Source organism: Hipposideros armiger, unplaced genomic scaffold, assembly GCF_001890085.2.
Source record: "Hipposideros armiger isolate ML-2016 unplaced genomic scaffold, ASM189008v1 scaffold_12, whole genome shotgun sequence".
In the NCBI taxonomy this organism is placed as follows: Eukaryota; Metazoa; Chordata; class Mammalia; order Chiroptera; family Hipposideridae; genus Hipposideros; species Hipposideros armiger.
Genome location: NW_017731362.1, coordinates 7122329 through 7137367, shown reverse-complemented (window position 1 = coordinate 7137367; position 15039 = coordinate 7122329). Strand labels below are relative to the sequence as shown.

Genomic DNA, 15039 nt, shown 5'->3' with positions numbered 1-15039 from the left:
TACATGGCAAATGTACGTGGTCCACTGCTTAGCTCGGTCCCCATCATGGCACTTCTCATTTTTTTAAAACAAGATTCTTTGTAGAGCGTAAAAAGGAGACCACATGTGAACAAATGTGAATTGGTTTTCCCTCTCCTTTAAATTATTTTTTCCACAGAAAGGAATCTAGTGTCCCTCCCCCTCTATCCCCCCCCCCCCCCTCCAGTACTTGATTTGCCTATTCAGTGGCTTACCTTTTCCTGGCCTCAGGTAAACTAGCAGGAGAAGGAGCCCAGCCCTGAAGATTGTTGTACTGGCCACTTGGGTGAGCTCCAGGTGGGCATCAGGAGCGCTCCTCCACATGTGGGCTTGTTGGCGTCTGTGCTGAGTGGGGAGTAGCCAGGTGCTCAGGCTGTTATGGGAGCAACTCTGTTCTCTCATCTTCTCAGAATACATAAGCTGCTTCTGTCCGATCAGCAAAAAAAGAGGTTAATTCTGGGTTTCAAATTTAGTTTAAGCAGTTCATTTTTTTAACGAGGAATAAGGGAAACCTTGAAGAATCCATTTTAGGGCTAAAAATATATATATACCATTCTAGAGAAGTATTCATGAAGTGTTGATCGATTGTTTGTACAGTAGATAAAAAGATTAATCTCTCCACCTATCTTCCTAACCCTCATCAAAAACAGCTTTCTATAAGAGGCCGCTGTATCTGTGTCTGGTTCCCTAAGACCGGGAGGTACTTTGGACAAATTCTGTCTCACTCTTCTTTTCTTCTACATTCCTGACATAATATCTGCTACATTCCTGACATAATACCTCACACTCAGGAAGTTTTCCTAAAGATACTCTTGTGAGTAGAGACAAAATAAATATTTTTGAAAATTACACTGTGAATTTATAAAGAACTACATTGCAAAGAGCCAATTGAATTCCATTTGTATCTATTCAGGGCAGGTATTTGTAACATTGAACTCAGGATTCAGTTGGATAATCAGTTCCGTAATATGGTAGGAGGAAAGAAAGAAAAAGATTCAAATTAAGTAGCCCTTAATCTGAACCAAAACCTTCTGAATCTTAGAATTTCAGTGCTGACTGTTGGAAATCATTTGAGCGATGAAATCCAAATGTGTTTCTATGTTTTCTGGTAATTATTTTATAAAGTATTTGAAAGTATTTCTATTTTAAAATTCATTATAAGAAAACAGACTAACTTGCTGTGACTAAAGCACATATATTTGTTTAAAGGCCCTGTACTTTGTCATATTCACAAGTTCTTGGTTTAGCTTTCTGACATTAGACATGCTACTTAATACCTTTTTACCACAGTTTACAAAAAGGAATAACATATGAGTATATCCTACAGTTTTGGGATATTCAACATAATATATTTGAAAAACATTTTCTATAGGATAGTCAAAAGTTATTAAGTAGTCTTACCTTTTTATCTATAAAGTACAGAAATTTTCTGTTATATAAATTTTTCTTCTTGTGTTTTTAATTTTATCAAAACAAATAGAAATAAAATTTTTATATTTCAGGAAATCTTTAAATGGATTTTGATACTAATATTAAAATATATTAATCAGTTTCTAAAATACTTATATAAACTCTTAAATTACTTTGGAGAATTTAATAAACTTCACCTTTGATTTTTGGATTTTTAAATGTTTGAATTCATCTAGAATTATCTTTTATTATTTTATTGTAAACCCATTTCCACATTGTATATATCTATTAAAGATGATTGTTTTTCCATTTCTGGGTATATACCAAAAGGAAGTGAAATCAGTATCTCTACATACCTGCACCCCATGTTTTGCGCAGGATGCACAATAGACAAGATATGGGAACAACCTAGACAGGATATATGAATGGATAAAGAAAATGTGGCACGTGTGCACACACACACAATGGAGTATTATTATTCAGCCTTAAAAAAGAATGAAATCTTGCCATTTGCATAGCATCAATGAACCTAGAGGACATTATGCTAAGTAAAATAATCCTAACACAATGACTGTATGATCTCGCATATTGCATCTAAAATAGTTGAATTTAAAGAAACAAAGAGTAGAATGATGGTTTCCAGGGGTGGGAAGGTGGAGGATATGGGATGAGGTGGTCAAAGACTACAAAGTTTCAAGAATAAGTTCTGGAGACCTAATAATGTACAGCATAGGGACATAGGGACTATAGTTATAAATACTGTATTGTATACTTAAAATTTGCTAAGGGTGTAAGTCTTCAGTGCTTTCATCACACATACACACAAAAAAATGGTAACTATATGAGATGAAGATATGTTAATTAGTTTCATTGTAGTGGTCATTTCACAGTGTACATGTATATCAAGCATAAAGTTGTACACCTTAAATATATACAACTTTTCTTTGTCAACTATACCTTAATAAAGCTGGGAGAAAAAAAGAAATGCATTATTTCTGAATAGCATTTATTTTTGCCCTAAGCAAGCACTCTATGGTTAAATGTTATCATAAACAGTTACACTTAAATTTATTTATATCATTAAACTTCTTGTGTGTCTTCTAAAGTATATCATTTAAATTTTATAACCATTTATTTCCTCAAAGGCCAGAAACATTTTTGTTTTAACATGCATGAAATGGACTTTAGTTTTCAGATTGTGATAGTTAATGGACACCAGTAGAGGGAGCTCCAACTCGTCTTTCTTGGTGAATTGAGCTCTCAATTTGAAAAGTAGGTTTGTGGAAATAAACTTAACACATGGTTATAAACTTTTTCAAAGGTACTAAAGGATGACAGTTATAATTTTCCTTAACTTTGAGGGGAAAATATCTCACTTTTATTTTTATGCTTTTAATAAGCTACCCCGGAATAACTCAACAGAAACTTCTACATAGTGTAACTTCTTAAAAGTGAATCATCACACAACCCAAGTCCTTTAAAATCAAAGACCTATCTCTGATCAGTTGAGGAGGAGGAGGAGGAAGTGTGGTGGTAGTAATGTTATTGTTTGAAGTGAGGTTAAGTAAAGTAAAATTTTAAATAATTGACAATAGCAATGTCATACTAAGGTGAATTGCTGAGTCACTGTATAGGATAGAGAGAGAGAAATTTTTATTTCATTTAGAACTGTTATTCATTCAGAAAAAAATTTAAACCAAAATCTATAAAGGCTCAGGAACCTTTGTTTGTATCTAGATGGCTGGACCTAATTATTACCTGTTGGTTTTTTTATAGACCCCAGAAGAAAATATCACGTGAGGCTACTGGCTTACAACAACATAGAAGATGGCTATCAGGCAGATCAGACAGTCAGCACTCCGGGATGTGTGTGTAAGTAAGAGTTAGAGTAGCTTGTTTCACTGGGTATGGCTCACACTCCTTTTACCCCTCTTCCTTCTTTAAATTTAATTCTCATTACTACATGGAAACTTTCATGGTTTGATTACTTTATATCCTCCATGATGCCTAATATAGTATCTTGAACAAATACATGCTCAGGAAGTATTTAAGTGAGATATATTTAATTTTAAAGAACATATTTTACTTTTGCTTGAGAAAGACCATAAGAAATTTAACTGGGAAAATCACACTGGATACCTACATATACTGAGTTTTCTTTTTATCTGCTCTAACCTTGAGGCTAATTATTTCCTTCCAGTTGCTGTTCAGTTTTATTGCTACTAAGAGCTGTTTGGTTTTATTGCTGCTAAAGTGAGTGTCGGTCTAGCTTTAAGTCTACTACTGGCTTTCTGAATGCTTTTGCCTGGTAGCTTGATTTCTCTAAGCTTCTGTTTTACAATCTAAGTATTGATAATATTTGATTCCTTATCTAACTCATGGAAGAGTTCCTCAGGTTTGAATAATAGATCTCTAGATCACTACAGACCTCTCATGGAAGAAAGACCTAAAGTCAACTCATAGGGTGGGGTATTATGATTTTACCATTTACCACTTTCTACAGTAAATGTTATGCCATGAGGTAAATTACCATTATCTCTTCCAATAGCTGTTCGTGATCGCATGGTCCCTCCTCCACCACCCCCCCACCATCTGTATGCGAAGGCTAACACCTCATCTTCCATCTTCCTGCACTGGAGGAGGCCTGCGTTCACCACTGCACAAATAATTAACTACACCATCCGCTGTAACCCTGTCGGCCTGCAGAATGCTTCTTTGGTTCTATACCTTCAAACGTATGTAGCTGCTATTAATGGTTGGGAATTTTTGCTCTCCTCCCCATTCATATTTCTTTCCTCCTCGAGCCAGCTTGAGCTATAAGCATTTGTCTCAGGACTGATCTTCCTTATAAAATGTCCGAGGATTTTGCATATTCAGTTCTGAAACTGCATCTTTTCACATTTAATTTCCTTCTGTAAATGATTTTTTTTTGTTTCCCCAGCCTCATGCAACAAGATTAGGCAAGAAGCTATTTTTGCTTTCAAGTAGCTAATGAAAAGCATGTTTAAAGAAAGAAACAAAAGACCATTTTCACGCTGGCATCAAAAAATAAAGCTAGTTATCATGTTTTCTAGGTTACAGATAAGATGCCCATCACTATGATTTAAAAGAATAATTTGACTTCAAATATTTCGGAGGAAATCCCTTTGTGTTAGGACATTTGTATGCTGTTAATTTCCTAGTTTTCTCTCAGGGAGGCCATTTGTAGGCTTATTTTTGTGGGATAATACCAAATATAGTATCTTAACAATCAAATTAGGTTGCTCTTCCAGTGTCAAAATTTTTTTAAAGAAAATAAGGAGCTAATGAATAACCGTATGCCCCCCCTACCTGTATTGATTGGAAGTACTGGCAGTCTTTTAGAAACCATGTGCTCCCAGCATTAACAACTTCATTGCTCACTGTTATAGATCAGAAACTCACATGTTGGTTCAAGGTCTAGAACCAAACACCAAATATGAATTTGCTGTTCGACTGCATGTGGATCAGCTTTCCAGTCCCTGGAGCCCTGTTGTCTACCATTCTACACTTCCAGAAGGTAAAGAAAGCAGCTCCCTTAGGGGTTTTCTCCAAATGTTTTAAAAATATATGTCACTTTGAAGAGGATGCTACCCTGGTTGCCACCAGCCAGTTGATGTGTGTGTATTTGTTTTGTTTCTTAACTTTTGAAATGTCTTTCCCTTTATTAAATTTAATTTTTGTCTTCTCTGTGTATGTGTTGCACAAGCAAGTGGGCTTAAATTTAATGTCTTTTTAGGGAACACTAAATTTTTTTAAGTCGGGTGTGTTGTTCAAGGCTGCACCAGACTCATTTAAAATACAAATGTGTGACTAATGCATCTGTTAATGATGTTAGGAGCCCACATTAGAACCTATATCTATATGAGTGGTCAGCGTCAAGCAGAGGGCAGTGGATACGATACCTGATTGAGCACCAATTCTGTAGCTTACCTGTGGCTCTAGCTAAGATATTTCATGTCTCTAGACCTGCATTTCCTTTTCTCTAGAATGAAGATGAAGACCTAGATGATCTATAAGGACCCCTATTTTAATTATGCAGAGAGAAAGCAAAGGACATTTATTTCAGTGAGCAAGGGCTTCTTTTCTGTAGTTTTGATAATATTCCATATGTGTTGTGGTGCCAAACCCAACTCTTCACACTTTTAGCTCATATTAAAAATGGGGTCAGAAGCTGGCCAAACGGCTCGTTGGTTAAGAGTTTGCTTGAGAGCGCGAGCTCTGAGCAGCAGGGCTGCCAGTTAGAATCCCACATGGGCCAGTGATGCTGACCTCTACAGCTAAGATGGTGAACAACAGCTCGACCTGGAGCTGGGCTGCCGTGAATTGCCAGTGATGGCTAGGCTGCAGCCCTTGCTGCAGTGGGCTGCCATAAACTACTGTGTGTGGCTGGCAGCCGGTGTGAGCTGCCAAGAGCCACCATGTGCATTGCCAGCGACTGATCTACCTCACACGGAAGAGCGCAATGATCATACCAACATGGGACAGTTGAAGCAATGTCCTTCACAACTAGACTGAAGAGCAAAAGGACAGCCTTCCTCGATTCCCCAATGCTGTTCTCCTTCCCCGATTCCCCAATGCTGTTCCCTCCCCCAATTACCCAATAAAATCTTCAACAAAAAAAAATGGAGTCAGTTAAAATCTCAAGACTTCACTGTTTTTCACTACTTTTTATAAATTATTGCTGTGAAGTCTGCCATATAAATTCAGTGATTCACAACTTCTTGGAGAATAGCTAAATATTTTTGGTCTCAGAAGTATTTTCTTCTGTGACTTCTTAGATCAGGTTGAATATATATTCTATACATTTTAATAAGAAATGTAGTTTAGATTCAATACTTAATGGGATAAGACTCAATATCTAATGAGCAGGGGCTACTGGTGGAACTGTAAATCAGTCTAGTAATCAGTTTGGCAACATCATATCAACAGTCCTGAAAATGTATACTCTGACTTAGTAATTCCCCATCTAGGAATCTATCATCCCTTTTATATATTTTTTAATGTTTTGAACATTATAAAAATGAAATTAGCTTTCAGAAAAAGAAAAATATTAGTTTAATATTATCACTAATAATCTGTAAAAACTGTGATTTTTAGATGTTTTTATGGTGGATTCTAGCTTTTCAAACTTGTTTCTATGTCTGTCAGCCTATTAGCCAGGTATTTGAGTGTTTATGACTGTTTTATCCTAGTAATACCATATTTTCTACATGTGTGCACAGCACCAACAGGCCCACCAGTTGGAGTAAAAGTGACATTGATAGAGGATGACACTGCTCTGGTTTCTTGGAAACCTCCTGATGGCCCAGAGACCGTTGTGACGCGCTATACTATCTTGTATGCATCGAGGAAGGCCTGGATTGCAGGAGAGTGGCAGGTCCTACACCGAGAAGGTAAATATGATCATAAATTACCAAAGAGGACGAAGGGTAAGATTATTAATGATAGGAAAACAAAGGGAAAGAGGGATCTAGAGTGTCTTTTGAATTTATATTTATAAAGTAACAAATTATTAAAGATTTTGGTTTTATTCAAATAGCATTGGGAAACCATCGACATATTTTCAGCAGGAGCATCATATGATTTGCATTTCAGAGAGATCACTCTAACCAATTGTGACTAGAAGAGGCTTGGCTGAGGAGGAATGAGGGGGGTAGGTAAGAGTAATACAAAGAGACTAGGAAGTCATTGTAATGGTCCAGGAAAGAGATGCAAAACCTGGATTAGGGCTGTGAACATTGAAATGGAAAGGAGAGGATGAGTGAAAGATTAAGGAGGTAAAATCGGCAGGATTTGGTAGTTTAAGGAGGGTGGAAGAGGGCTAAGGGAGGGAGAATTGTTGTAGATAATGACTAGATTTCCAGCGGTGATGTATCTTGCACTACAGTAGCAAACACTGGAAGAGGACCTTGTTTAAGGGAGAAGAACTTTGTACAGCTACTAAAATGGTCCACTTGCAATTAAATTAACCCACATGAATATTAAGGTCCATGTTAGTACAGGCAAAAGTGATTAGGGGGGCCGGCCGAGTGGCGCGTTGGTTAAGAGCTGGCTTGGGATGCCAGAGGACCCCGGTTCGGATCCCACATATGAGGGCCAGTGACACTGCCCTCCACAGCTAAGATGCTGAACAACAGCTCAACCTGGAACTGGGCTGCCGTGAGTCGCCGGTGACAGTGTAGGCTGCAACCCCTGTGGCAGTGGTTTGCCATGGGCTACCGTGTGTAGCCAGCAGCCAGCGTGAGCGGCCAGCAGCCGCAGTGAGTGGCTGTCCAGAAGCCGGCAACTGATCTGCCTCACCCGGGAAGAGCGCAATGATGGTGCCAACTTGGGCCAGTGAAGCAACGCCCTCCACAACTAGACTGAAGAACAAAAGGACAACAACTTGTCTGTTCCCCTTCCCCCACTTCCCCAGCACTGTTCCCATCCCCCCCAATTCCCCAATAAAAATCTTAAAAAAAAAAAAAGTGGTTAGGGCTTAAGAACACCGAATTTAATTTTTTAACACTAAGCTTTTTTCTTTTTTTTTAGCTGAGTAAAATTGAATTCTAAAACTCTGAGCATTCTTACTGCATGCTTTTATCATTATATCCTTTGTAAATTTTTGAATCTTTCATTTGGACAAGTTCTAATGCCAGTTTTTAGATGGGCCATCATATAAATGGTAAAACTTCATTATTTTGGCATTTCTTAATTCAGATGTGCATACTGGAAAAAGAGCAGTTTGCCAAGCAGTTAAAAGCTTAAGAAGGCTTTCAAGAAGGGAACTGTTGGCCACCCCCATATTCTAAACACTTTATAGTACTTCCATATGCATTTTACTTTTCAAGGGGAATATTTACCCAATTAAGAGAATAAACTTTAATGATGTAATATACAACTCTTTATGTAATAGTAAAATAAACAAATGGTAACTTTAGCTGAAGTTTTGATAATTGCATATTCATATTTTTCATTGAGCAGGAACCCCACTAAGTAGTGATTTCCTAGTCACTGAAGAAACATGAAAATAATGCAAATACTTTCCAGCAATACAGTTTTAAATTTCTATCATTTATATATTGCTACCTAACAAACCACTCTAAAACTTAGCCACTTTATTTTCTCTCAGTTTTGTGGGTCAGCAGTTTGGACTGGGCTCAGTGGGGCCGTTCTTCTGTTAGTCTCTCCTGTCACTCATGTGGCTGTAAATCATCTCACAGTTTTAATATAGGGAAGGGGCGTGAGGACTATTTTTGCAGAAGGAACTAAGGTTGGATTCCAAGCGTGCTGCCTATGTGCTGCCAGACACAGCACTCAGGCAGGCATTTGAATTCTTTCCTGTGTGAAGCCAAAAACCCTCTTTTCCTGTAACAGTTTCAACAAATGTACATGCTAAAATGGTTGAGCAGAAATGTAACATGAAATTGTGTGTAATTTAAAGGTTCAGAAATTATAGCCTTTACACTTCCTGATATATACAGTAAATTAGCACAAACTGCTCAATTATTTTAAAATCTAAAAGACACTAAAAGACATCATGCTCTACTACAGCAATTCCTGAACTCTGTTCCTCATGGCATGAGTTTCCCAAGATCATAAAGGTGCCCCTCCTAAAAAAAAAGGTCCATGACTAAATAAATTTGAGAAACTAAATCAAATCAAATACCATTCCTTCCTATTAGAGTCACATTGGAAATTAAAGTCCTTTACTATAGGAATCCATTTAACCTAACATTTGCCAAATAAATTGGATTACTAATAGTAGGAACATAATTGATTTATTAAATGAATCCTTACTGAATGATTACTATGTGACAGGCTCTTTTCTAGTCACTGGAAATACCACAGTGAACAAAACAATGCCCCTCCCCCACTGGAGCTTACGCACAAGGTAGCACACAAACAAATGTACAAATATTCATTTGTCATGTGTCATAAGTACTATAAAGAAAACTACAAGCGGGGAAAAGACAAAGTGATGGGAGGTAGTAAGGCAAGTTCTTTTGGAAGAAATGACATCTGAGCAGAGCCATGTGGATACCTGGGGAAGTGCAAAGGGCCTGAGACAGAAGTGTGTTTGGCATATTAGAGGAACAAGAAGGACAGGGAGGCTAGAGTTGGGGGAAGAGCCGACAGCAGGAAACAAGTGGGGAGGTAACCAGGGGCAGATCTCGTAGGCCAGACTTTCTGGACCATAGATTTTATTCTAAGAAAGATGAAAGACATTGGAGACTTTTGATCAGATTTACATTTTAAAAGTATTACTCTGGCAGCCACCTGAAAAGTAGATTATAAGGAGGTAAGAGTAGAAGTTAGGAGACTATTTAATACACAGGTATCCACATGAGAATTAATGGCGATGATAATGGGGAAGGGGTGATAATGGGGAAGGTAGTAAGAAACTCTTAGAACATAATTTGAATGAACAGCCTACTATTAATAGATTTGCTGCAAATTTATATAGGGTGTAAGAAAAAAAAGAAGCAAAATTGGTGGGGAAAACCAAGGGTTTGGTTTTGAACATGTTAAATTTGAGATGCCTCTTAGATGTCCAAGTAAAGAGGTTGAGCAAGCAGTGGGAATGTTAAGTTCGTGGGACTAGTGGTATAATTTAGAAGTCATCACAGTGTAGATGATATGGAAGACTGTGGAACTGGAAAAAAGTCACTTAGAAAATGTGGATGGAAGATGGAAAGGTCTGAGACTGCATTCTGGGATGCTTCTCCAACCTCAAAAGTCTTACCCTTTGCTTTTACATTTTAAGTGAACGCACCTTTGATTACAAATAGCTTATATTTTAATATAAGTTCAACTGGCATTTGCTGAGAATTCTTTTGTATAAAGCATTATGCTAGCAGTTCAGTCAAATTATGCAGTTGAAATATGAAGGAAATTTCCAGTCCTCCAGAAAGGGAAGGGGGGAGGTCATAGATGAGGAAGAAAACTTACTTTCGTTGAGTATATACACTTGTGTCAGACACTGGCCAGTGGTAGTTTATTTAGTCTTTATAATAATTACACGAGGTGAGAATTACTGCCCCCATGAGGAAAGCAAAGTTCAGTAATGTGCCCCAGGTCACAGGTTACTTAGTTGGTAGCATGCCATCATTTGATCAACATTGATACAACACTGAGCTTATTACACTGTCTGGTTTGTGAAATCTTACTCTAGCTAAAGATTCAGACACATATAAAAGGCTGAAATAATATAATAGTGTAGACTGAAATAATCACAGTGAGATTGAGATAGTCTCCTGAGAAAAGAACATAAGGACAGACAACTCACTTTACTATTTGAGAACTGCTTTGAGTGTGGTCATAGAGGAACCAGAATGTTATAGTTTCCTTTTTTTTTTTTTTTTTGTCTGAAGAAAGGGAGGAGGCACCTGTGCACACAAATACACATTCAGCTCATCTGCATAGAAAATTTAAATTACATGAAACACTTTTAATTTCATGGAATGATTAGTTTTTGCCATGCACTTTTAAAAATTATGTGTAAAGTAGTCTATGATAAAATGGAAACTCAATTTTTTTTATATGTCAGTTTGTGAAGAAATTGATATGTTCTTCCTTTTAGCTAATTCTACCTTGTCATGGTACATGTTAGTTTTTAAATTCACCTGCCTATGAACATGGTAAGAGTGGAAAGATTCTTCCTGATTCTAAATAGGGGTCAGTTTGTTTATTTAACAGTTGTATACTCAAGTAGCTCACACTCTCTTCAGGCCAAGTTGAAACCATAGAATATGAAAACAAGCTGTGTTTGGCTCCTCACATCGCCACTTGGTTCAACTGCCTCACACCATGTGACCTGCAGAGGTGGCCTCTGAATCATGTCCTCAGCTCTAAGATCACCCCACATTTCACTTGCATAATGAAATCTACTTTTGCAAGTGCACTAGAGTAGCCAGCTCTGGCCTAGAGGTGACTGCTACAAGCTATTGTAAACTCTACGAAGCTATGGTAAGGAGTCCCTGAGTCGGGAAAAAATGAGATGAAATCGCTGTAGGAAAGCTAGGTTCCCCTGTGAATAGCCACCTACAAATGCAGTGCTGGCACAATTTTCTGGTTCAATTTCTGTGACACCTTAACATTAGGATTAATTCCTAAGGTGATAGTCCCTATTGTAACAAAAATACTTCAGTGCAGTGACAGAACAAGAGCAGAAAGACCCCTCAATAAATAGCAGTGCCCAAGTAAGAGTCCTTCTTAGCAGTCATCAACAGAGAAAATACCTTTTGATACCAAATGTCACATATAAATCCAAATGAAGATTAATTTTGGAGAGAAGTAGATGCTAAGCAGATTGGTGGTGGTAATTTTGATAGTTAACCTGAGGTCTAACTCTTCAACACTGAGGTTCCTACACAATTGTGGCATTTTCTTTCCTGTTTACATTCAAGAAATCCTAGATAATGATTAGGAGGGTGAAACATATTTTCATACTTTCAAAAATAATTGTGTTGTTTCTAATTTAAGAAGTAAGGACAAGGTCATCTATCACAGTGATTACTATAGTAGTTTAAACATTTCTAAAAGAAAAAAAACCTCACATTGGATTTCTAAAATTACTGAATCTCGGTTCATTATACCATTCTCTCTCTACCCATGTTTGAAAATTCCATAATAAAATGTTTTTAATACTGTTTGTATCCATACCTATGTAAAGAGTAAAAACATAGGGGCTGGCCGAGTGGCACAATGGTTAAGAACTGGCTTGGGACACCAGAGGGCCCCGGTTTGGATCCCACATATGAGGGCCAGTGACACTGCCTTCCACAGCTAAGATGCTGAACAACCGCCCAACCTGGAGCTGGGCTGCCATGAGTCGCCGGCAGCGGCGTAGGCTGTAGCCCCTATGGCAGTGGGTTGCCATGGGCTACCGTGTGTAGCCAGCAGCCAGCGTGAGCGGCCAGCAGCTGCAGTGAGCGGCCATCTAGAAGCTGGCGACTGGTCTGCCTCGCCTGGGAAGAGCACAATGATGGTGCCAGCATGGGCCAGTGAAGCAACGTCCTCCACAACTAGACTGAAGAACAAAACGACAGCAACTTGCCTGTTCCCCTTCCCCCAATTCCCCAGCACTGTTCCCATCCCCCAATTCCCCAATAAAAATCTTTAAAAAAAAAGAGTAAAAACATTATATGAGTGTGTGTGTGTGTGTGTGTATGTATATTTCTGTAAAATAATATATATATATATGTTTATATATATATAAAACAAAAAAATACATGCTACTCTTAAGAACCACTCCTAAAGCAAAATTACAAAGAAGAATTATGTAGGGGAAGTTGTGCATTGTATAACATTAAAAAAACTCAAGGATAGAAAAATGCATGTAGTGAATATGTACTCACACACGTACGGTGCCGACACAAAATGTTAACAATGGGAGATTGTCATTTATATTTAGCATTATTTTCCAAATGTTCTACAGTGAATATGTGTTACTTTTATAATCAGAAAAATTTTAAAATAAAGGACCATGATTGTGTGATTAAAAGAATATATAAAAGGCAAAGTTTACTTAATTTGTAATTGATGTATTTATTTATAGGGGCAATAACCATGGCTTTGTTAGAAAACCTGGTGGCAGGAAATGTGTACATTGTCAAGATATCAGCATCTAACGAAGTGGGGGAAGGACCCTTTTCAAATTCTGTGGAGCTGGCAGTACTTCCAAAGGAAACTTCTGAATCAAATCAAAGACCCAAGCGTTTAGATTCTGCCGATGCCAAAGGTCTGTATACTGTCACAGTCACTGATTTTTCTTAAGAAAAGAAAGTGCATGTGTATTTTTCAGCTCCCCTGCACTTTATTTCTGCTCCTGCCATGACCATATCCCAAAACCTGTACTCAGTTCCTTGCACTGCGGCCAGTGAGGTTTTGATGCTGTAGAGCTGCATGGCTCTTCTCTGCACTCGTAGAAGGAGACAGACTTACCTCAGAGTTAACTGCGGGTTTCAGATCACTTAGGTCCCAGCTATTTCTCATCCCAGCTGTGCAACCACCAAAACACTAGAGGCACACCACCCTGAACTGATGGGAGTAGGCTTCCCCGGGACGTTTCATGGAAATAAACAGCAGTGTGGTTGTGGTGATCAAGCTCAGAAGAACATGGTTTTCATTAAGAGTTGTCACCACAGGAAAATAGCCTTTCAAGAGAAAAAGGTGTTTCCAGAAAAGCAACTGAAAAAAATATCTTTTTTAAATTAAAAAAAATTTGTTTTTCAATTACAGTTGACATTAAGTATTATTTTGTATTAATTTCAGGTGTACAGCATGGTGGTTAGACATTTATATAATTTATGCAGTGGTGCCCACATTAGCCTGTACATAGTTGTTGCAACATTACTGACTATATTCTCTATGCTGTACTTTATATCCCTGTGACTATTTTGTAACTCTCAATTTATATTTCTTAATCCCTTCACCTTTTTCACCCAGCTCTCCAACTTCCCTCCTCTCTAACAACCATCAGTTTGTTCTCTGTATCTATGGGTCTGTTTCTGTTTTGTTTATTCATTTTGTTCTTTATTTTTTAAATTTTTATTTATTTGTTTGTTTATTTATTTATTTTAAGCTGAGCCATCCTGCCACCTGTTGGCAGCTCAGTGGCAGCTCAGCTCGGGCCAGGACTTGAACCGCTGTTGCTCGGAGCTTGCACTCTTGAGCGAGCTCTTAAACAACTGAGCCACTCGGTCCGGCCCGGGCCGGCCCCCCATTTTGTTCTTTAGATTCCACAAGAAGTGAGATCATACGGTATTTGTCTTTCTTAGTTTGACTTACTTCACTTAGCATAATACCCTCTAGGTCCATCCATGTTATCACAAATGGTAAGATTTCATTCTTTTTTATGGCCAAGTAATATTCCTTTGGACATATGTACCACTTCTTCTTTATCCAGTCATCTGTTGACAAGTACTTGGGTTGCTTCCATATCTTGGCTATTGTAAATAGTGCTACAATGAACAAAGGGGTGCATATATCTTTTTGAATTCGTGTTTAGTGTTTTGGATTTCTTTGGGTAAATATCCCGAAGTGGAATTGCTGAGTCTTAAGGTAGTTCTATTTTTAATTTTTTGAGATACCCCATACTGATTTCCATAATGGCTGCACCAATCTGCAATCCCACAAACAGTGCAGCAGGGTTCCCTTTTCTCCACAGCCTCGCCAGCACTTGTTGTTTGTTGATTTATTGATGATGGCCATTCTGACCGGAGTAAGGTGATATCTCATTGTGGTTTTAATTTGTATTTCTTTGATGATTAGTGATGTTGAAGATCTTTTCATGTGTCTTTTGGTCATGCGTATGTCCTCTTTGGAGAAATGTCTATTCAGATCCTCTGCTCATATTTTAATTGGATTGTTGGTTTTTTTGGTGTGAAGTTGTATGAGTTCTTTATGAATTTTGGATATTAACCCCTTTTTCCCCTCTCTAAGGGAGTGGACTTGTGGGGGGGAAGGGCAACAGATTTAAATGGAGGAAATGCCAGCTGAACTCAGGACAGAATTAAGGACTCATAGCTCCTTAGAGGATAGTCATTTAGTGTGTGTGTGTGTGTGTGTGTGTGTGTGTGTGTGTGTGTGTGTGTGTGTGTGTGTGTG

At 38.0% G+C, this 15039-nt stretch overlaps 1 protein-coding gene across 1 annotated transcript in view; it reads left to right on the top strand.

Annotated features, from left to right (window-relative positions):
• Positions 1-15039, top strand: part of PRTG (protogenin) — a 133567-nt gene that overhangs the window by 105031 nt on the left and 13497 nt on the right. Inside the window, exons 12-16 of the mRNA XM_019665332.1 lie at positions 3205-3300; positions 3977-4163; positions 4839-4966; positions 6672-6842; positions 12989-13171. Coding sequence (XP_019520877.1) covers positions 3205-3300; positions 3977-4163; positions 4839-4966; positions 6672-6842; positions 12989-13171 — 765 coding nt within the window. The remainder of the gene's footprint in view (positions 1-3204; positions 3301-3976; positions 4164-4838; positions 4967-6671; positions 6843-12988; positions 13172-15039) is intronic.